Raw genomic sequence first — 22,933 nt, 5'->3', positions numbered from 1 at the left:
CTTGCGCTGGGGTCGCGGAAAGCCGAGACCCTCAGAGTCTGGGTCGTCGTAGGTGATATTGCTAATGATGCCTGAGCTGGAGAGAGCTCAGAACTGGGAGGCAGGATGCCTGGGTTCAACTGCCCTGTGACCTTGAGCCTGTCCCTGGTTCTTCTGTGCCTCAGTCTCCCAACTCTTTCACCCCTGCAACTTCTCAGCTACCACTCAAAATGGAATTTCATTGCCACAGCTCCGGCCCTCCAGCCTGGCCCGTAGACCTGGCTCCACGACTACTCAAACCTCGCATTTACTGAAAAGCCAAAGTCTTTTGCCTAAGCGGATGATCAGCTTCCAATGCTGCCTTTCTCTCCCAACATCACAGCTGAACACCTGTGCATCCCACAGAGCCCCAGGCTCTCACATCTCCTCCAGAAGCTTCTCTGCCTGCCCAGAATCCATACGGCTAGGAGGAGGCTGGTAAGCTCTGTGTATGACATGTGGGCAGAACACCACCACAGGGGCCTGTCTGTGAGTGATGGGAACAATTCTGCCAAGAACACTGACCTTCTTCTTTCTGGTTAAAAAAAAAAAAGAGGTCACGCTGTGGTTGGGAGTGAGACATTGAGGTCTAGGAGTCTGTCTTCTCCTCCAGGGGTGGGTACAGCTAGCCAAGGGGTAATAGGTGCAGGGCTGAGAGAAAGTCTGGAGACTATGAAGCGCCCCACCTCCTGCAAACTTCTTCCAGCTGTAGGGGCAGGTTACCCGCCTTACCTGCCTCAGGACTGAAAACCATTAGCAGAAATCCATTCCCCTGAACCCCAAAAGAAAACATCTTAGGGGCAAAATAATGGATGCTGAGAAGCTGCCACTAGGTCCCCTGCTCAGGTCTGTGCCATCTGCTCCCCTCCCCATTCCTTCTCTCACCTGCCCTGCCACGTGTCCCCAGTCTAGGCATGTTTATGGAGTCTTTTTTTTTTTTATATTTTTTTTGATGTCGACCATTTTTAAAAACTGTTGAATGTGTTAACAATATTGTTTCTTGTTTTGGACTTCTCTGGTGGTCCAGTGGTTGAGAATATGCCTGCCAATGCAAGGGACATGGATTCGATCCCTGGTCAGGGAAGATTCCACATGCTGCAGGGCAACTAAGCCTATGGGCTACAACTACTGAAGCCCGTGCACCTAGAGCCCGTGCTCCCCAACAGGAGAAGCCCACACGCAGCAGTGAAGACCCAGTACAACCAACGATGAATCAACAAATACAATTTTTAAATGTACATTAAAAAAAATATATTGTTTCTGTTTTATGTTTTGGTTTCTTGGTTTCCCGGCATGTGGGATCTTAGGTCCCCAAGCAGGGACTGAACCCGCACTGCCTGCATTGGAAGGCCAAGTCTTAACCTCTGGACGGCCAGGGAAGCCCCTCTGTAGTCTTTTAGGAAGATTTTCACTCACTTTATCTCCATCACACATACATATTGCCTTTCGCCTTGAAAAAAAAAAGAGGGAAACTGAGGCACCAGTGACAGGAAGTGGAGCCCCAGCAGTAGTGGCCACCGGACGTGTGCTGGCTGGCCTGGGTGTCACTTATGCCTCTGTGGCGGGGGCGGAGTGTCACCTATGCTTCTGTGGCAGGAAGTCTGTCACACGGGAGGGGAAAGGGGGTGGCGGGGCGCCAGCTGGGAGAGAGGAGCCTGAGGGGCCAGGAATGGGGTCCCCGGGCACAGTGCTGGTCCTCCTGGTGCAGTTCTGGGGTGAGTATCTGAATCTCCCTGCCTTGGCCCCCATCCTGTTGTGACTCATCACTCCAGCTGCCTGCCCCTCCGGTTCAGAGCCCCCTCGAAACCTTCGTCTCTCCGCTCTGCCAAATACACCCTGTCTCTCTCCCTGATACTCAGAACTTTACAAGAACTCTGTGTGTGTGGAGTTGCTCAGTAGAGTCCAACTCTTTGCAACCCATGAGCTGTAGCCCGCCAGGCTCCTCTGCCCATGGAATTCTCCAGGCAAGAATACTGGAATGGGTTGCCATTTCCTTCTCCAGGGGATCTTCCCCACCCAGGGATTGAACCCAGGTCTCCTGCATTGCAGGCAGATTCTTTGCCATCTGGGCTCCCAGGGGAGCCTGCAAGGGTTGAACCGTTCTAGCGAAAATCCACAGAGGGAACCTTAGGATAAAATTCACACTGGGACCTGCCTACGAGCCTTGTATGACCTGGCCCTGCTGGCTGCTCTATTCTCTGTGCTCCTCTGCATTCCCTCTCTCTCCCCCATGGCCAGTCTGCTGACTCCTCTTTTTTTTTCTTTTTTTATCCCAACACATAGAGCTTGATCCTACCTCTGGACCTTTGCACCTTCTGTTCCCTCTGCCTGGAATACTATTCCCTGCATCTCCTCTCTTTAGGGTCAGCTGTAACTCCACCCCAAATGCCAGGAACTTGACGGCAACTCACCCCTTCTGGGGGGGGGTGGGCATCTAACAGGTACCCCAGACTTCCTATGGCCAAAAGCAGACCCTTTCTTTCCCCTCTAGCCCTGCTTCTTCTACTCGGTGTCCCCCATCTTTTTTTTTTGGCTGTGTGGCATGTGAGTTCCCCATTAGTTCCCCAGTCAGGGATCAAACGCACACCCCCTGTAGTGGAAGCTCGAGTCTTAAACCGTGGAAGGGCCACCAAGGAAGGCCCTCAGCATCCCCCATCTTGTCCTAAAGTCGCCACCATTCACAAAGTCCCTCAGCCTAAGAACCTTGGAAATCTGCCACTCTGTCTCTTTCCCTCCCTCCCAATTCAGTTCTTTTTTTTTTTAAACTTGTTATTTTGTGTTAGAATATAGCCGATGAACAGTGTTGCGACAGTTTCAGGGTAACAGTGACCAACTCAGGTCTTGTAGTTCTTCTGCGGGCAACTTTCAAAATCTGTTCAAACTCTGACCTCTTCTTTTCCAGGGTCTGAGTCCCATCACTGGTCTCCTGGACCCTGGTTTCTCCGCCATCCTGACCCCTCTCCCGCTTCTGCCCCATGAAGATCACAGTCCGTTCTCACCATGGCAATGACTGTGATTTTTTTTAAACTTTAACTGGACCACACTTCCTCCCTGCTCCCGTGGTTTCTCATCACGCTTAGATTGAAAAGTACACTGCCCCCCTTTCCCCACCCCCACCCACCTCCCTACCTCTGTCATACCCCACCCACACAGGCCGCAGGTCTCTAAAAGCCATGCCCTGCTGACTTCTCTGATCCCACTTCCTCCCTCTCTCCCCCTCACATGCTCTGCTCCAACCCTGGGGGCCTCCTCCCTGTTCCTCCAACTCACCAGGCCTGGTCTGGCCTCAGGACCTTTGCATGACCCATTCCTTACGGACGACTGACTACTTCTTTCATTTTTTTAAGATTTATTTTATTTGTTTATGCCTATGCTGGGTCTTCATTGCTGCACTCAGACTTTCTTTAGTTGTGGCAAGCAGGGGCTACTCTCTAGTTGCGGTGCTTGGGCTTCTCATTGCAGTGGTTTCTCTTGTTGCAGAGCACGGGCTTAGTTGTCTCACAGTATGTGGGATCTTCCCCAACCAGGGATCGAACCCGTGTCTCCTGCATTGGCAGGTGGATTCTTAACTGTACCACCAGGAAAGCCCCGAATACATCTTATTATTCACATCCCTGCTCAAATGTCACCTCCTCTGAGAGGCCCTCCCTGATCACCCTCTATAAGTACACCCTCTCATTTCATCCTTATCATCTCTTGCCACTCCCCATTCCTTTCCTCCATCGATTCTCATTTCATGACTTCCTGTGTCTCTACCCTGAGACCGTTGGCTTCACAAGGGTAGGGGCTTTTGTCTGTCTCAGTCACCTGTGTGTCTGTGTCCACAGGGTCCAGATCAGGGTCTGGCACACTCCAGGCAATCTTTCTGTGGCTGAGAGCCAGACATGTCATAGAGTTCACCTTGAAATCTCACAAGTGCTGAGAAACTTATACCCATTTCACAGATGGGGCCATGGAGGTTCAGCAAGAAATGACCTTGCAAAGATCACACAGATAGTAAGCTTTCAGGCCCTCACTGCCTGATTCCTGTGGGCTGGCTAGGGAAGTAAGTCACGCACACACACATACACATACACACTCACACACACACACACACACACTTAAGAAGTTCTCACTCACTTCTTCTTTCCTCCAGTCCTACAAGGAGTCACAGGCCTGACTGTGCAGCAGGCACCGAAGTTGCTGCAGGTGAGACAGGACAGCCAGGTGACTTTGGCCTGCCAGGTGATGCACGCCCAGGCCTGGGAGTGGCTCCGTGTCGAGTGGATCAAGGATGCTGACATCTTTTGCCAGACACACATCATCAATGGCAGTCTGAGCAAGGATGTCTGTGGGCCTCAGGGATGGCTATCCTGGCAGCCGCCTGGCAACCTCACCCTGCAGCTGAACCACGTGAGCCTCAATGACAGTGGACTCTATGTGTGTGGGGCAACCGTGGAGATCCCTGTTTGGGAGGAGGCCCAGGGCAACGGGACGCAGCTCCTGGTGGAGAGAGGTATGAGAGCATGGGGGTAGGGGGCAGGGGTGTAAGCCAGGGAGGACTTGGAACTTCTAGAAATCTTAAGCTTCTAGAATCTCAAGCTCCTAGCAACTAAATTCTCTAAATTGGATTCCTAGAAACAGTCTGCAGATGCAAGAATTTTGCAGACCAGAAAATTTCTGTTGTGACGACTCCACTCTGCTGTTATAGTGTGAAAGTCTCCATAGACATGCTTAAGGGAATGCGAGGGCCTCGGTGCCAATAAAATTTTATTTGAAAAAAAAAAAACAAAAACAAAAAACAGAGGGCTGAATTTGACTTACAGGCTGTAGTTACTCAGCCCTGCTCCAGTATATCACAATCACAAACACTCTTGAATATATATAATTCTGGATTCTAATTCAAAACAGTTTCATAAACTGTGTTATTCAAGTATATCCTCCATACAGAGAAATGCCTATACTGAAAGTGGCCAGCTCATGGATATCTTAGTCTGTTAGATCACTGATAAGACACTACAGACTGGGTGGCTTATAAACCACATATTTATTTCTCAGAATTCTAGAGATTGGAAATCCAAGATCAAAGTGCCAGCAAGGTCTTGCTCTGGTGAGAACCCTCTTCCTGGTTCATAGCCTGCACCTTCTAGCTGTGTCCTCATGTAGCAGCAGGGGGCTGGGGAGCTCTTTAGGTTCAGCAACCAGGGACTGAACTGCACCACCTGCCTTGGAAGGGCAGAGTCTTAACCACGGTACGGACCACTATAAGAGCACTGATCCCATTCATGAAGGCTCTACCCTCTTTACCTAACTACCCCCCAAAGGCCCTGACCTCTCATTACCTTCATATTAGAGGTTAGGATTCAACATATGAATTTTGGAGGGATGTATACAAATAATGGGCTTCACTGGTGGCTCAGTGGTAAAGAATCTGCCTGTGATGCAGGAGATCTCTGGCTTGGGGAGATCCCCCTGGAGAAGGAAATGGCAACCCACTCCAGTATTCTTGCCTGGGAAATCCATGGAGAGGGGAGACTGATGGGCTATAGTCCATGGGGTTGCAAAAGAATCAGACATGACTTATTGACTAAACAACAACAACACAAATCATAGCAATGGGTTCTCACAACCTGCACACATCTGGGTACTCACCACCCTGCTCGACACACATATCTGCCTCCTTATAAATGCTATCCTTCCCCCCCACACACACTATTCTGATTTATAGCAGCAGTAATCTATTTTAACTGGCTTCCTGTTTTACTTAATGAAATCATAGAGTGCATTCTGTGTCCAACATCTTTCACTCGACACTGTCTGTGAGACTCCTCTGTGTTGGTGTGTGGAGCAATGGCTCATCCTTTTCCTTTTCTGTGGAGTGCCCTCCATCACCACTGATCAGTCCAGTTTCCTATCGATGGCTATTTTGGCAACTTCTAGGTTTTGGCTATTATAAATAAGACCTCTATGAACAATCTAGAACTTGTCTTTTTTTAAATATTTTTTTGGCTGCACTGTGGGGGCATGTGGGATCTTAGTTCCCCGATCAGGGATCAAACCCACACCTCCTGCGTTGGAAACATGGAGTGTTAACCACTGGACCATCAGGGAAGTCCCTAGAACTTGTCTTTTGGTCAACATATGGACACAGTTGTATTGTACCGAAAACAATTCTAGAATCTCAAACCATAAAGCAGAATCTTGCAGTTCGAGAATTCTAGGGGCGTAAATTCTAAGCTCTGAGAATTGCAACCTATGTTATCCATAGGGACTATCACTCCTCAGAAAAAACATTGGTTCTTGGGAGCAAAGAAAATCTTACCCTTTTATGTTTAAAGCAGAGATATGCAGATAGCCCACAGATTTATAGCATATCTGTGGTATTAACATTTCATGAGGGAACAAATGAAGGTTCTTAGAAAGCCTTCTTAGGGGACTGATAATGAAAAAAGGTTGAGAAACACCGAAACAAAGGCATGGAAGATTATAGAATCTTAGAATTGTAGGGTCTGAAATACTTTAAACAGATAAACTCTTAGCCTTTTGCAATCAGAGTATGTAAGAGCAGAAAACTGTAGAATTCCAGGATCTAGACTTGAAAGCCATTGACTGTCGGGACTTCCCTGTGGTGGTCCAGTGGTCAGGACTCCATGCTTCCACTGCAGGGGGCACAGCTTCAATTCCACAGGGCCAAAAATAAAACACATACACAAAACAAACAGACAAAAAAGAAAACCATTGACTCTCAAGCCTGGAAGGAACTTTCCAGATTAGCTTAGCCAGCAGCCTCCTTTCACAGAGAATAAAGCTAAGGCCCAGCCAGGGCCAAGACACGTCCAGCCACCCACACAAGCCAGGATGCAGGCAGCTTTCTCCAGAGCCCGACTCACACATTTCCCCACCTCTGCCTGACACCCACGTAAGGGCCAAACCCTGCATAGTTTGCAAGTTGACCTGTTGCTGTCTTGCTCTCTTTGCTGTTCCTCAGGGCCTTGGGCACCTGCCTGGCTCCTATCAGGCAAAATGAAGCACCACCCAGACTCCTAGCTCCAAGAGATGCCCATTTCTCTCCAGCTGGCAGGATCCGCCCACTGCCTGCCTCCAGGGCGGTGTGTTATGGCCGCACCCCCAGCCCCCCGCCAACCCTTGGCTCCTTGAGACAAGGGGGCCAATTACCAATTAGCAGAGGCGGGGGTAGCGGAGGCACCGGGCTGAGAGTTGTTGGCAGCTGTGAGGGAGCGAGGCTGGGTCGGCACGGATTCAGCTCTGCACAGCTGGCTTCCCCATCAGAAGCCCACCCCCCCACCCCGGGATCACTGCCAACTTCAGAACCTGGAAGATGAAGGGGCTGGGGACTCTAGGCCTTGTCTTGGTCACAGGAGAAAGCGCCTTGGCTGGGGTTCCCGTCAGTTACACAGGCCTGAAAGCACATCCTCACTTGCTCTGTGACCTTATGCTAGTGACTTGACTCGTTTGTGCCTGTTTCCTTAGTTATCAAAATTCAGCTAATAGTGCTTTCTCATCAGACTAGGTGAATTTATTTCTCTATTTAAAATATGTATTTATTTTCCTGTGCCAGGTCTTAGTTGCAGCATGCGGAATCTTTGTTTCAGCATGTGAACTCTTAGTTCTGGCATGTAGGATCTAGTTCCCTGACCAGGGATTGAACCTGGGCCCCCTGCATTCGGAGTTCAGAGTCTCAACCACTGGACCACCAGGGAAGTCACCAGATTATATGACTTTAAAGTGATTATATCTAAAGAGTTTATTACCGGGTCTGGAATGTATTCACAATAACCCAGCAAGACAGGCATGCTTAGTCTCATTTTTCAGAAGAGGAAAGAGGTTTAGAGCAAATACTTGCCTGAACTCACAGCATGGCAAGTGCAAGAACCCTGAGGTTCCACACGGGGTAGAGGGGCTCTTACCCTAAAGGGGTGCAGGATGCTGAACTCAAAGGTGAGCTCGCCTGAGACGCAGGTTTCTTCTCTGCAGGTGTCTGGCTGCAGGACCACAGCTTCTCAGGTGAGCTCCGTCTACCTGACCCTCCTTCAGCTCCGCCCCGCCCCTCTGCCCCGCCCTCCGTCAGCCTGCCCACCATCCCCTCTCCCATTCCAGGCCTCTACTTCGCGCCGCTGGTGACGGGGGCCGTGGCCGTTGCCGTTTTCGCTCTGGGCGCTGGGATCTGGGGCCGCCGCCGCTGCCGGAACGGGGATGCAGGTAAGGAACCGCGCAGGTAGCTGCGCAGAGGGCGGGAGGTTCCCAAGAGCACCGCCACCCGCTGGCGATCGCGCCCCCTCGTTGCGAAAGCTGGAACTGCAGCTGCTTGACTAGGCGGAACGCATCTCCTTCTGACTTTGATCCCTGCTTCTTTAGGAAGAAGGGAGGGTGAGGCTGGGGGGCAGAGAAGAGGAATGGATCGGGAAGGTTGGCCCCTACATCCGTGTTTTTTCAGGGGCATAGACAAAGCCCCCAAAAAGTGGGCTGGAGAGGACCAGGCTCTCTTAAATGACTGTCCCCTCTTGGTGTCATCTCCCCACCCCCCACACCCCCACCCCCACCCCCTCCCCCACCAATGCAGGCAGTCCAATCTACAGCAACGTCCTATACCGGCCCCGGAGAGCCGCAAGGAAGAAGGCATGGCCTGTGGAAAGGAAGGTGCTGGACAGTGAGGATCAGAAGGGCCAAAGCTTCTACTCGATCTCTTTCCCCCAGCGCCCCAAGTCGCATATGGCTCCCAAATTTTGCCCCAGTCCCAGACCCATTCACCCCATCTCTGCAGTCAGAATCTCTCCTGGCCCAGGCTCCTCTGGGCAGCCAAGGTCAAGAGGGTTCCTTGAAGTGGGAAGAGAAATCAGAACCGCAGGAGAGCCAGAGAAGACCTACCCCCAGCGACTATATAAAGATGTGACTTATTCCTAGGGGATCACAGAGTCCAGCAGTTTATGATAGAGACCCCGTCCTTGTTTTTGAGGATAGACCTCTCCCTTGTCCCAAGAACATCCAATAAAGGTTCATGAAGAAAGCAAAGCCAGTATCTGTGGCAATTTGGCAGTGCTAGAGATTTGAGCCATCAGGGAGTCATCTAGGGGATGCGGTCCTGGAGGACGACTCTGGTGAGAGGGCTTGAAAGCTTTCCCCCTCTTATCCTTGGAGGGTCATGTCCAATTAGCAGAGAAGTGATGTCCCTCACTTCTAAACAGTGCCTGGAGCTGGAAACACTCCCCCTCCCCAACTGGTGTCTACCCCCTCCCTAAGCAGGCTTGGACTTAGGGGGTGAGGGGGGAAATTGGGGCTTCCTGGCATTTGTCAGCCCCCCGGGGTCTCCTGCCCGACTGTCACCTTGAAGTGACACCAGCTGAGCCTGGCTCCCTTCCCCCACGTCTGCTGTTTCCATGGGGACAGATGTCCTTTTTCGGTGGCAGCAGCAGCAGCCCGTGGCCACCGGCCCAGGATAGGAAGGAGGGGCGGGGTGGGGGCAGGGTTGGCCTGAGAGCCTCACCCCCTCGGTTTCGCCATCTTTTTAATCAGCCGGTCTTTGCTGTCTCCAGGTTTTATCTGCCTCCGTACCGCTCTCTCCCTGCCTGTCAACAGCTCTGTGAATGTTGGTCCCTCCCTGTGAGCCATTCAGGCTCCAACCCCGGCTCCACCCCCAAAACATGGAGCTGGGGATACTCTTCCCCTCCACGGGGCTGCCTCCCCTCTTCCTTCAGGGGCTGAGCTCCCCCTCCCAGAAAGAACACTTGAAACACACAATAACTTATTTATTTTCCAGGCCAGAGGAGGGGTTCCAGACACAGTTCTGGGCCCTAGAACCCAGAAGGGGGCCGAGCAGGGACTGGAGGAGCAGAGGTCTCTCCATCCAGCCTCCCCCGGGACTGGAAAGACCTCCAACATTTGCAGCCAGTGATCTGGGGTCTCACAGCCCAGGGTACAGGGCTGAGGCTCCAGGTCAGGGGGTCTGTGAGACCACCGGGTACAGGAGGGCCAGATGCTCGGCACCCTGCACGGGCAGTGGGCGGGAGCTATAATGGAGCACCAGCTCTGGCACACTGGGGAAAGGGCCGCTGTGCTGACCCAGCACGAACTGGTTCTCTCGGGTGCGCGCGAACTTCAGGTGCAGGAAGCCCTGGCTGCTCCTGGGGACAGGGGTCAGGTCAGAAGGGGCACCCAGCACTTCAGGCCCGCCCACACCCTCCAAGCCTAAAGCCACTCCCTGGAGGACCCTAGGAACCCGAGCCTGGCATCCTCAAATATTTCTGGTTAACAGCCACTTGGCATCAAGCTGTTGACTCGTTCCACACTGTGGGTTGCCTTCTGCGCTTGTCCCTTGTGAAGACAGGCTGGAGTTCCTCCCAGTTGGAGGTCCCTCCCCAAGAACACATAAGGCACTTTCTCGCCAAACCTCCTGATCCCTTGTGCTACCCATCCTGGTTACCCTCAATCAAGGGACCTCCACCCCCCCCCTTTTTTTTTTTTTTGCTTTTGGCTTTTCCATGAGGCTTGAAGGATCTTAGTTCCCTGGTTGTACCCTCACCCATGGAGTCCTAACCACTGGACTGCCAGGGAATTCCCTAGGGTCCCTTTCCTTTACGTCTCTGGTAGGTGAATGACATAGAACCTGGAAATGATTCTATCACCATCATTAGTATGAATTAAGCGCTTCCTGTTTCCTGGGGATTCTTCTCAACACTTTTTCACCTTTCCCCCTCTTTTAATCGTAGTATTAAAACAAACTGGATGCTATTATTGTCTTTGTTTCACAGATAAGGAAACCGAGGCCCAGAGAGGTTGAATGATTTAGCTGAGGTCACACAGCTAGGAAGTGGCAGAGGCAGGATATGAACCTACTTCCAAACCCTCTTCAATCTTGACCTTTTAGGAATCTCACACTCAGAAACCTGGTAGAATCTTAGGAGCGTTTTGTAATCAGACACACTTAGAATCTTAGGCAGAGAAGCACGTAGAACCAGGGTATCAAACTCAAACGTCTACAGGGCCACTGAGATTTTGGCCCTGAATCAACACAAATGGATATACTTTTAAACCTGGAAGGAGTCCAGAGGAAACTTGGACACCTAGTTCCTCATCTCACTGAAGTTCTAGATTTACTGTATGGCTTCCTCTCCATTGTCTTGCGTACCTCCAGTGACAGGGAGCTCATTCTCAGTAGGAACCATGCCGGTAGCCTCTCTGAAAGCCCCACCTTCTGACCTAGAAGCTCTGCCCACGGCTCCCATAAGCCCCACCCACTGGCCTGAAAGCTCTGTCCATCCGCCCTGGAAATCCCACCCATCGGCTCCTGGAGCCACACTCCTCTTCTCCAGCTGAGTTCAGTCAAAAGCTTGACAGTCGAAGGCATGCAGTCCTGTGACCCTCTGTCCCTCCAGAAGATTGGGGTCTCACCTGAGGGACAGGGAGCAGTCTTGGGGGCTGCTCTCACTGAGCCGCACAAGGTAGCTGCCTTCCTTGCAGAGCGACAGGAGGTTCTCGGCATCCGCCCGGCTCAGCAGGCCGTGGAACCACCTAGGGGGTGGGGACAGATGTCTCCTGAAGGCAATCCCCCTTCCAACACATCCTGGGGCTGGATGTAGGCACAGCTCATTCAAGGACTTGTGACACCCAGGCAAACAAGGGAGACAAATTCCCTTGGATTTCTCAAGAGGAACTTGGTTTTCAGGCAGACAAGGGTCTCTCTGTGAGTCAGGTAAACCCAGGTCCACCTGGAGCTTCTCCCTCCAATTCAACATGTACCCTTGACTTTGATCTTTGCAGCCTCCCTCAGCTGAGTGCCCAGGTGTCCTCAACCCCTCCCTCCAACTTGCATCACTTGCACATCACTTTCAGGAGATTTGCTGCATCCTGTATCTCTTGAGAGTCCCTTGGACAGCAAGGAGATCAAACCAGTCAATGCTAAAGGAAATCAACCCTGAATACTCTTTGGAAGGACTGATGCTGAGCTGAAGTTCCAATACTTTGGCCACCTGATGCTAACAGCTGACTCATTGGAAAAGACCCTAATGCTGGGAAAGACTGAAGGCAGAAGAAGAAGAGGACACAGGATGAGATGGTTGGATGGCATCACCGATTCAACAGATATGAACTTGGGCAAACTCTGGGAGATGGTGCAGGAGAGGGAAGCCTGGAGAGCTGCAGTCCATGGGATCACAAAGAGTCAGACACGACTTTGCATCTGAACAACAGCAACATATCCCCACCTACCTGTACATTCTTTACATAATATTTTTCTTTAACATGCTCAGACAGAGGGAGCAAAGTGTCAAAGACCAATGAGCACCAAAAAGTTGTTTGTATTGAAAGAAAATACCTCATGCTTGTGTTAATTAGGTAATCCTGTACCACCCACCTAAGAGGTTTGGGAATGGCTGTGCTAAACACGCCCTAGTACTCACAGGGCTGGGCTCTCAAGGCTCAGGGAGTTCTTTGAGGAACATCTAGGCTAGAGGAACACAGAACACCCAGACTTTCCCAGCTTGTGAGCTTCATTCCAGCCTAAAGTTGGAACCCCTTCAAAGTCTTGATCTTCCCACTTTCACCAAAAGATCTCTTGGGGGTGAGAATGATTTTTGTCTCTTCACTCTCAGGCTTATAAATCCCACCCAAGGAAAGGGAGGAAATCCCTATTCTGTGTGAGGCAGGAACTCTCTTGGAAGTGTTGAGCCCGAGCTTCAGAGAGGTTGAGTGACTTGCCCAAGGTCACGGAGCCAAAAATTACAGAGAAGGGATTTGAACCCAGAATCTGAGGCCAGAGGGAGTGGAGACACCTGCTCTTGCTTTGCACCGAGCTGGGTGTCTAGCGCACACGAGGCGCTGTCACCCAGTGAAGATTAGTTGAAGAAATGAATGAAGTGAATGAATGAATCCAAGTTCCTCCAGCCCCCCTGGTCCGAGAAATCTGTGACTAGTATGGGGCAGGGAGGGATTCAACCCGGCTCTTCCACCTTCAGCTTCCTCACTCACGGCTGTTTTTCCAGGGGCAGGGTCGGGTCCACGCGCTCTGCAGGCTGGGGGCTTCTGGGCGGCGGTCTCCGGAGCTCCTTGGCTGAGCCCGAGGTTCTTTCCCAGTCTGGACTGTCAAACTGAACTGGAGGAGAAGGTTTAAAGAGAAAATGGTTAAGTCCCGCCTATCTCAAGAGGGTGGGATAGGAACAAGCCAATGGAATTTCAGTAGGAAGGCGGTGCCAGCTTAGGGCAACCTATCAGAATCCAGAAGAAGAGGGGGTTGGGTTTAAGGTTGGGGCGGGGGGTGGGGGATTGGTACACCAGCAACCAATTAGCCTTCAGAAGAAAGGGGTGTGGTCATTCCCGAATCTGGTGGCATCGAAGGGTGGCCAGTTCCCTGAATGATAAATCAGAGAGCAGGGGACGTGGCTAGAGGGGCAAGTGGGAAGTTCCGCGAGATTTTGGCCAAGTCACAGAGAATGTAGAATGTGTTAGTCGCTCAGTCGTGTCCAACTCTTTGCGATCCCATGGACTGTAGACCACCAGGCTCCTCTGTCCTTGGTATTCTTCAGGCAAGAATACTGGAGTGGGTTGCCATTTCCTTCACCAGAGGATCTTCCCGATCAAACCTGGGTCTCCCGCATTACAGGCAGATTCTCTCCCGTCTAAGCCACCAGGAAAGCCCAGAGCTAGACAACCGCCCCTGATATACAGACTGGTAGACTGAGGCACTAGCTCCAATTTCCCTCACAATTATACAACTTCTTGGGCAGATTTGCGTTCGCACAACTCTTCCTGAAGTTTATTTCTTAAAGGTGACCTTGAAAGTGAAAAGTGGAAGTTGCTCAGTCGTGTCCGACTCTTTCTGACCCCCTGGACTTACACAGTCCATGGAATTCTCCAGGACAGAATACTGGAGTGGTAGCCTTTCCCTTCTGCAGGGTATCTTCCCAATCCAGGAATCGAACCCAGGTCTCCCACATTGCAGGTGGATTCATTACCAGATGATCCACAAGGGAAGCCTTGCTGCTACTGCTACTGCTGCTAAGTCACTTCAGTCGTGTCCGACGCTGTGTGACCCCATAGACGGCAGCCCACCAGGCTCCCCCGTCTCTGGGATTCTCCAGGCAAGAACACTGGAGTGGGTTGCCATTTCCTTCTCCAATGCAGGAAAGTGAAAAGTGAAAGTGAAGTCGCTCAGTCGTGTCCGACTCTTAGCGACCCCATGGACTGCAGCCTACCAGGCTCCTCTGTCCGTGGGATTTTCCAGGCAAGAGTACTGGAGTGGGGTGCCATTGCCTTCTCCAAGGGAAGCCTTAGGTGACCTTATTATTCCTCTTTCTACAGAAGAGGAAACTGAGGTTCAGAGACTTGTCCAAGCTTACCCAACTCAGAAACTGACTCTAAGAAATGCTACTCTCCTCCCCAAAGCTCCTGTGTAATTGAGTACTTTAGCACTCAGTTTACAAGTGCTCTACTCAATAGGTACAAGTTAGAGAATTGAGACTCAGGGAGATAAAGTCATTAGCCCACGTAAGAGACACAAACCCAGATCTAGTCCTGACACCAAAGCCTATTCCTGCACTGTAGTGAGCAGAATGAGTAGATTCCACTGCATTCGAAAAGAGATTTCAGGGAATTTCCTGGCGGTCCAGTGGTTAAGACTTCTTGCTTTCACTACCAAAGGCCTGGGTTCAATCCCTGGTCAGTGAACTAAGGTCCTGCAAGCCTTATGGCATAGTCAATAAAATAAAATAAAAATAAATAAATTAATTAAAGGGGTTTCAGTTTCCAAGGAGGATACAGGTTCTCCTGGAAAGAGAAACTTATGACTATCAGTCATTCACACTTTAGTGAGAATTAACAAACTACCAAAGTGACAAGTGATGGAGGTTTACTTTGTTAGTTGAAACAGGGGACATGACCAGAGCAGAAAATAGAGGGACACAGATCTTCAGAAATCAGGGTAAGAGAATCACCTGCAAACGCCTTGGAGATATGGTCTTTCTTCCACTCCCAGGGCTGGTCATACTCATCTGCTGGCCGCTCATCTTCCTGGGGCAGCCGACTCTGTCGAGGTTTCTGCCCTGAAGGGGGCCCATCTCCCAGTTCTTGGTCTTGCTCCTCATAAGGGGTGTCATACAGCTGCACCCTCCTGCATGGCAGTTCTGGGAGACCAAAGATACTGCTCAGCTCCCACTCCCACCTGGGAGCCTGTCACCTTCCCTCCAAGCCCTGCTTACTCACCACTCATGACCCGTTGGGCATCGTAGGGCTCCATGTAGCCATCATCCGGGGGTGGTGGATGGGGCTGGGCATCAAAGGGGTCCGAATACTCGGTGTCGACTTTCGACTGGACAGAGAAAGGCAAGAGAGGGGGTCAAGGACTCAGGGGGACCAAGCCTAGCTCTGGGTACCCATGCTGTGCCCAGCATGGATACAGTACACCTCTCGCCTGCTGTCTCTGATCTATCTGACACACGCTGTCCAAGCAAGTGGGTTTTTTTTTCTTTTTTTTTTTTTTCATCACATACATCTTTATTTTTTTTTTTAATTTAAAAAAATTATACATGTGTTCCCCATCCTGAACCCTCCTCCCTCCTCCCTCCCCATACCATCCCTCTGGGTCGTCCCAGTGCACCAGCCCCAAGCATCCAGCATCGTGCATTGAACCTGGACTGGCATCTCGTTTCATACATGACATTTCACATGTTTCAATGCCATTCTCCCAAATCTTCCCACCCTCTCCCTCTCCCACAGAGTCCATAAGCCTGTTCTATACATCAGTGTCTCTTTTGCTGTCTCGTATACAGGGTTATCGTTACCATCTTTCTAAATTCCATATATATGCGTTAGTATACTGTATTGGTGTTTGTCCTTCTGGCTTACTTCACTCTGTATAATAGGCTCCAGTTTCATCCACCTCATTAGAACTGATTCAAATGTATTCTTTTTAATGGCTGAGTAATACTCCATTGTGTATATGTACCACAGCTTTCTTATCCATTCATCTGCTGATGGACATCTAGGTTGTTTCCATGTCCTGGCTATTATAAACAGTGCTGCGATGAACATTGGGGTACACGTGTCTCTCTCTTTTTTTTTTCCCACCCACAAGTGTTTGCAAGTAGATCATCCCTTGCTCTCTTCCTCTGACCCCTACCTCCCTCCTTCAATCATTTTAATATTTATCAGGCGCCAGTACTGTTCCAAAAGACTTCAAATATATTTACTGGTAGTACCAACACTCAGTAAGTACTTTATCCCCATTTTACAGATAAGGAAACCAAGGCACATACAGGGAAGTGACTTGCTCAGGGTCACACAGCTGATAAGTCAGAGGCAGCGTTTGATCCTAGGTTGTCTGCTTCCCCAAGTCCCTGCCTCCTCCTACCTTTCTCTGTGCCATTAACCACTACCAGGCAGGCTCCTCTGACCATGGGATTTTCCAGGTGAGAATACTGGAGTGGGTTGCCATTTCCTTCTCCAGGGGATCTTCCTGACGCAGGGATGGAACCCGGATCTCCTGCATTGCAAGCAGATTCTTTACCATCTGAGCCACCAGAGAAGCCCCACTACCAGACACAGCCTCCCATAATTCCCCTTGAAGTCTTTTCTGTCTCTGCTGATGGTGTATGGTGGACCTTCTGATCATTTAGGAAAAATACTGGGAAAAAAAAGTATGGGCATTGGAAGCAAGTCTGGTTCAAGTTCTAAACAAGTTAGAGCCATGTGACCTGGGGCCAGTCACTTTTCTTCTGTGAGCCTCAGTTTCCACTTCTGTAAAATGGGTGTAACAGAGGAAGGGTGGAGAGGGGTGGTGAAGATGTTGAAGTGCCCCATAGGAAACCGACTCACTCAGATCTGTTTGAGGAAGATCCCTTCAGCTTCTAAGAGGAAGGGAAGCTGGGGGAAGGGATCCAGAAGGGGGAACTTAGGAAGCTGGAGGAAAGGGGTACAAAGCCAATGACAGAGGGAGGCGGGCAGCCAGTACTGTGAATTGAAAGGAGACAGACAGCAAACTGCCAAGCAGGTGGGGGATTGGGGGAAGTGGGCTGGTGGCCTGGTCTGCCCCTGGGATAACACCTAAAGAAGATCCCCAAAATCCAGGGTGGGGGAGCCAGCCTGGCCCTCCCCACCCAGTCTCCGGGGCCCACCCAGCTTAGGGGACTTAGCCACGCACCTCTTCCCCGGGGCTTCCCAGCAAGACCTTGGCTCTGGCAATGTCGACTGCCTCCACCTTGATGAGCCGGTGCTTTGGAGAGTCGTACTTCGCGTCTCCAGGGCCCTTGGAGTCCCCGGGCCCCCCGGAGGAATCGGGCTCTAGGCGGCTATCGGCGTCCTCGTAGGGGTCTTCAAAGTCCAGATCCTTCTGCTCGCGGTAGGCCCGCAGGATGTCGCTCTCGGTGTAGTCGGGGGTGGGCGGCTGCGGAGGGGGCCGCCGACCGCCAAAGCTCAGGTAGTCTCGGAGCCACTTGGCCATCTGAGCGCGTGTCACCCCAAACCTGGCCACTGTCAGCGGGGGACCCGCATGCCCTCTTCTGGGCCCTCTCCCTCGGCAGGGTCCCCAGGGAAAAGGTGGGAGGGGAAGGAGGAGGAGAAAGATCAGGTGTGCCCTTTGGCTGGGCTCAGAGGAGGGTGAAAAGGGGAGAAAAAGGAGGAGACGAGAAGAGGGAGGGGAAAGGAGGAGCAAAATTGCACCTTAGCCCAGCTCTGGAAGGACGGCGTGGGAAGCGGGCGTCGCGCGGGGCCCTGAACGCCGAGCGCGGGGTAGTCCGGCCGGAGCCAGGGGCATCCGCGGAAGCGCGCGGAGTTTCCGCGGGCAGAGCGGTCTCGTGCGCGGCGCGGCCACCCGCCGCCTCCGGAAAGCTCTGGAATCCCCCTCCTGGGAGCCGAGGGCGAGGACAGCGCCGCCAGCGGACGTCCCCAGCCTTGGCTCAGCCCGGACGCCTGGGTTCTCAACGCAGGGGGCGGGCTCCCCGGGGGCACGGGCGCCGCGCGCAAAGTTGGGCCGCGGGGACGGTGACCCCGGTGGGGCGCATCCTTTGTTGCGCTCCTCGCCGCTCCGGGGGGAGCCCCAAGCCCGGGGTCCCCGGCCCCGCCGCCTCGATCCGGCCCGAGTCACGGGCACAAAGGGAAATAAAATCTCCTCCAATCCCCCTTCACGCTTTCGGAGAGACTTTCACCGCCGCCGCCGGCGCGCGACCGGGAGGTGGGACTTTGGGGAGGGGGCGCTCGGGCGGGCGGGCGCCCCAGTCCCTACCAGCCCCGGGCCGGGTCCAGAGCAGGGACGTCAAGGCTTCCCCGCCTCCCCCTCCGCGGGTTCCCCCGCCCCTCCCCTCGCCCTGCGCTCCCCTCCGAGGTGAGTGAGACCTTCAGCTGTTCTGGGGAGGCAGGAGAGCCGCTGCCCGCGGAGGGAGGGGGGTATGCGGAGCGGGAGTCGCTGGGGCCAAGGCCGCGGCGGCTGGACAGTGACCCGGAGGACCGAGGCTGGCAGGAGCGAGCGAGGAGCGCGGGAGGCAGGAACCCACAGGCGCTGACCTTGCTCTGCAGAGCAAGAGGTGCTGAGGTGGGGAAGACGAGAGGAAGGCGAGGTGGAAATTGACCAGGAAAGAGGGTGGGCTGGACTTGACCGCGAGAAGGGGTGAAATTGACCAGCAGAGGGGGTGAGAGTGACCACTGTTGAGGGTTGAAATTGAACCAGGGTCTGGCAGTGAAACTGACCAGGAGAATGGGGGTGTGGAAATTGTTTCAGAGGTCATTGGCTAAAACAGATATTGACGATGACGCCGGAGGAAGTGTGGGGGGGACAGAAGGGAAGGGGTTCTGGCTTCCCCTCCCCCAAGAGGGCTTTCCTCTGTCCCCCTCTCCCCAGGGGACCCATTGTGGGATGGGGGAAGGGGTTGGGACAGCTGGCCAGGGGAAGGGAGATGGTATCAGTGCCTGGCCTGTGTCTTCAGCATCTGTCCCTTTGTGGCTTCTGGGGGTGGAGGGAGGGAGGGAGCAGAAATGGGGAAGGGGGGTCTCGCCTGGTTTGGCTGCCTCTTGGCAGCTGCAGCTGTCTGGGGCCGAGGATACTGAGGGATTTGGGGGGAGTAAGAGAGCCCAGGGAGCTACTGACCAGTCCCAAAAGAAACACATTTTTTTCTTTTCCCATAGAGGGGCTTATTCAGGGACCCCTAATAGAAGAATAAGAGGGGTGGTCAGGAAGGATAGGACCTCAGGCTCCCTTCTCCAAGCCCCTTAGAGTGGGCGGGTGCCTGCAATTTGGAAGGGAGGGGAAATAGACTAACACTGCTATAGAGTTGCACCCCCTCCCTTCAGAATAGTGGGGCCCGGGCAATGTCTCCTGATTTGAAAAAGGGGGCTTCTAACAGGAAACCCTCAGAGATCGGGGAAAGGATTGCCAGGAGGGAATGACTTATTTTTCATCCCCCGTGGGGAAACCGAGGAGGAACAGAGAAGGGAGAGACACCTCACAGCTTAGTTCTGCCCAGGTGCCATGATATGGCCTGGCGTGGAGTGGCATTCAACACCCATCAGGTCTCTTCACGAAGTCAGAGATTCTCCATCTCCCCTGCACTGTTAGCCCCATTTTCCAGATGGGAAAACTGAAGTCCAGAGCCAGCAAGGCCAGGTCCCTCACAGCAGCAGGGGTGTCCGGATGCCCTCGCCTTCCCTTTCCTGCTTCGGCTGAGTTGTTGGACACAAACCTGTTGAATTCGGTCCTCCCCAATCTCCCCAAGAGCATTCACACCCCCCGCCCCACCCGCCCTCAGCATTCAGCAACGAGGCAGCATCCCTGGGGACTGCCAGGGAGCACATCGGGTAATTGTCCTGTTTTCTGTCAGCCGCAAGGCAATTCCCCGGCTCCAGGATGAGCTGTTGACAGATCTCATCAAATCCGAGTCCTCTCCCTGTCAGATAAATACACGACGTCTAAGGTATAAATATTTGAAAGGGGCCTTCTAATTACAGTGTGTGTCAGGAATAGCAATTAGGGGCCCTGGAGGCAGAATCAAACGGCGTTTGACTTCCCTGTGCTTTTGAGCCGGCTTCTCCTGGGGCTGCCCCAACTCCCACCGCAGGAGCAGGGATGGGGCTCGGGGAGGAGCGAGTGGCAGTGGATGAAGGGGAGAGCCGGGCTAGGGGTCCCACAACCCTGTGGTAGTGTGACCTTGAATAGCCACATAACCTCTTGGGCTTTGCCTTTCAATTAGGGGAACGGGGAGCAAGGGAGCCAAGCCAGGAGGCGGGCACTGTCTGGACAAAGGCAAGGAGGTGGGTGGTCTGGGGTCCTGGGCTGAGGGAGCTTCCCTTCCCCCAGCACTGAGGGTCTGAGAGATGGTTTCTCAGGGTCTCCTCCGAGGTGGCGCTCTGTTTTTGGAATCCCAGCCCATGTGACCTCGCGTTAAGTGACCTGGCTTTGTTTTCCTGTCTGTGAAATGGGACAACAGCCAGCCACTGTTGAGCGCTTACTGCCTCACACTGTTTTGGGTGCTTTAAAGATTTTGAGGTATAATTCACATACCCCACAATTTACCCACTCAAACTATATTTCCATGGGTTTTTAGTATGTTCATGAGGCTGTGTGATCATCAGTAATTTCAGAATATTTTCATCACCCCCCAAAGAAATCTTCACCTGCAATTAGCAGTCACTTCCGGTTCTTCCCAGACTCCCCCTCCCCGCCCCCCCCCAACCCCTGGCAACCATCAACCCATTCTCTGTCTCTGGGATTTGCCTGTTCTGCACATTTCATACAAATGGAATCACTGTGTGACGTTTTATGTCTTGGCTTCTCTCACTGAGCATCACGTTTTCAAAGTTCATCCAAATTATGGCGTGCATGTTTCATTTCTTTTTATGACCAAATGATATTTCCTTGTATGGCACACAGTAGGTACTCAATATATGCTTACGGTGGCTGGGACATGAGGAAGAAGCAAGAGGAATCCCTGGCTGCGGGTCCCCGTATCTGCAGTGGGGATGGGAGCCAAGGCACTAGGGCAGGTGGGAACCAGGTTGGGGGTGACCTATGATGGGGCTTGAAACCTTCCGATCTGATGGAGGGGACGTCGCCTCAACTTAGGGGCTCCTAGTCTGATAGGAGAGTTGACCTCTGCCCTCAGAATCTACTGGACACAGCCCTGCCTTTCTTAGCTCACAGTCTGATGGGAGAGACATGGTCCTGCACTGGGAAGCCCCCAGTCTGATGGAGGAGATAAATGCATGTGTTAATAAGCTACCAGTCTGAAGGGAGAGGCATAGCTCTGACTTAAGGAGCTTTCAGTCTGATGGAGGAGGCGTGATCCTCCCCTTTGATGCTCCCAGTCTGATGGGGGAAATATGTACTTGCTTTCAAGGGCTCTCAGTCTAATGGAGACATGGCCCTGCAAGGCCCATCTCCAACCTGATGGGGGAGGCACCGACCAGCCCCTGGAAGCTTGCAGTCTATAGGTCCTGGTGATCAAAGGTGTAGCCTCCGAGCCTTGCGGTTTCAAAGCCAGGTCCTGCCCCTCACCCACTCTGTGAAATGGGGAGCACGTGCCTGAGGGCATGGGCGTGTAGGGAGCTCGAGAAGCATGAGGAAGCAGGAGCAGCCCCTTGTCTCTTTGTGGAGCCCAGGCTCAGGCAGGCGGGGGCTCCAGCAGAGCAGAGGCCACCCCCAAACCCCGGTCCCTCTGATGTGCTCCGGCAGCCAGGCAGCCCCCAGGGGAGTTGATGGAGGAGAATCCGGATGAGGCCTGACAGCTCCCAAGGACCAGATGACAGACACGGAGCTTGTGGGGAATGGGACTGTCAGCAGTGAGGGGGGAAGGGCAGGCTCCAGAGACTAAAAAGGGGAAGATGGTCTGGGGGAGGCAGGCTCAAGGCAGGCAGTGGGTGCAGGGTGAGGCCCTGGAAGGTCAGCACACAGGGCAGACCCCAGTGTGTTGCTATGCAATCCCTCTGCCCACTCTACCCTGGAAAACCCAGCAAGGCAATTGGGGGCTGAGAGCCAAACTGTTCCCAGGACAGGGGCAGGAGAACAAAGTGTAAAGCCCTGCAGGAAAAATAAGAATGAAAGAAACAATTCCAGCATGGTGGAAAGGGGAGTGGGGCAGAGAGCAGGCAGAAGCATGTGGTTTCCTGGGCCTCAATTTCGTCCTCAGTGAATGAGACACCCACTCAGGCCACACACATTCAATGAACACCTACAAAATACAAGAATGATCTCAGGTGCCAGGGACACACTTGTCAACACACAGTCCCTTGCAAAGCCTGAGGGGTCTGCAGGTAGACCCTCAGGTGTTTCGGCCTCAGCCACCATGGGTGGCCCCCATGACCCCAGCCTCCTGGTGGTTGCACCCACGTGTGAGCAGCTCCCCTGGAACATGGGGGAGTGGCGCTGTGTGGCTGCTTCCAACCAGCAGAACATGGCAATGGTGATGGGCTGTCACTTCTAGCAGACTCTTCTCCTTAGGAGGCCAGCCGTTGGAGAGGTCTATGCAGGCAGGGAACTGAGGGTGGCCTCTGGCTAAGAGTCTGTGAAAAGTGAATTCTGCCAACAACCACATGGGTGAGCTTGGAAGTGGATCCTTCCCCAGGCAGGCCTTCAGATGAAACCCCAACCCTGGCCAATATCTCAGCTGCATCTGTGATGGACTTTGAAGCCCAGAACCCAGTGAAACCACACCCAGATTCCTGTTGTTTAAGCTGCTAAATTTGGGGATCACTTGTTACACAGCATTAGGTAACCAATACAGGGAGCCACCGGCAGTACACATAACTCCTAAGGTAGCCCCATCAGAACTTTCCTATCCTGCTTTGATTGCATCATGGTTAGCACCACCTCTAGTATCATTTGTTTATCCTGTTATGGTATGTGAGAGTACCTATTTTGACTTTGTAGGTCACAGAATCAGCCTTAACCACTCACCTCTGCCACCAGGGAGCAAAGGCAGTCATAGGTGACATGCACACAAATAGG

At 52.7% G+C, this 22,933-nt stretch overlaps 2 protein-coding genes and 1 non-coding gene across 5 annotated transcripts; 1 reads left to right on the top strand and 2 right to left on the bottom strand.

The window, feature by feature from the left end:
- Positions 1 to 5: 5 nt before the first annotated feature.
- On the top strand, positions 6 to 9,034 carry TMIGD2 (transmembrane and immunoglobulin domain containing 2). Of its 3 annotated transcripts, none has more exons than XM_027547281.1 (5): positions 6 to 456; positions 4,154 to 4,513; positions 7,993 to 8,022; positions 8,116 to 8,217; positions 8,579 to 9,034. In XM_027547281.1, the coding sequence occupies exons 2-5, from the start codon at positions 4,246 to 4,248 to the stop codon at positions 8,917 to 8,919; spliced, it is 741 nt and encodes a 246-aa protein (XP_027403082.1). In that variant the 5' UTR covers positions 6 to 456; positions 4,154 to 4,245; the 3' UTR covers positions 8,920 to 9,034. The 3 variants fall into 3 exon arrangements, with proteins under 3 accessions (XP_027403082.1, XP_027403080.1, XP_027403081.1); XM_027547279.1 differs by lacking the exon at positions 6 to 456 and adding an exon at positions 1,625 to 1,733; XM_027547280.1 differs by lacking the exons at positions 6 to 456; positions 7,993 to 8,022 and adding an exon at positions 1,626 to 1,733.
- TRNAR-CCG lies at positions 7,646 to 7,718 on the bottom strand. The gene has a single exon. It is a non-coding gene; the product is annotated as a tRNA-Arg (tRNA).
- Positions 9,035 to 9,746: 712 nt separating the features above from the next.
- Positions 9,747 to 18,262, bottom strand: SHD (Src homology 2 domain containing transforming protein D). Its single transcript, XM_027547277.1, has 6 exons — positions 17,144 to 18,262; positions 15,208 to 15,313; positions 14,940 to 15,128; positions 12,979 to 13,102; positions 11,404 to 11,523; positions 9,747 to 10,136 (listed from the first exon to the last, which is right to left on the bottom strand). Exons 1-6 carry the CDS (start codon positions 17,441 to 17,443, stop codon positions 9,950 to 9,952), a joined length of 1,026 nt encoding a protein of 341 aa, XP_027403078.1. The 5' UTR covers positions 17,444 to 18,262; the 3' UTR covers positions 9,747 to 9,949.
- Between the last annotated feature and the right edge of the window lie 4,671 nt (positions 18,263 to 22,933).

This window comes from Bos indicus x Bos taurus, chromosome 7 (assembly GCF_003369695.1).
Source record: "Bos indicus x Bos taurus breed Angus x Brahman F1 hybrid chromosome 7, Bos_hybrid_MaternalHap_v2.0, whole genome shotgun sequence".
In the NCBI taxonomy this organism is placed as follows: domain Eukaryota; kingdom Metazoa; phylum Chordata; class Mammalia; order Artiodactyla; family Bovidae; genus Bos; species Bos indicus x Bos taurus.
This window is presented reverse-complemented; position numbering and strand designations above follow the sequence as displayed.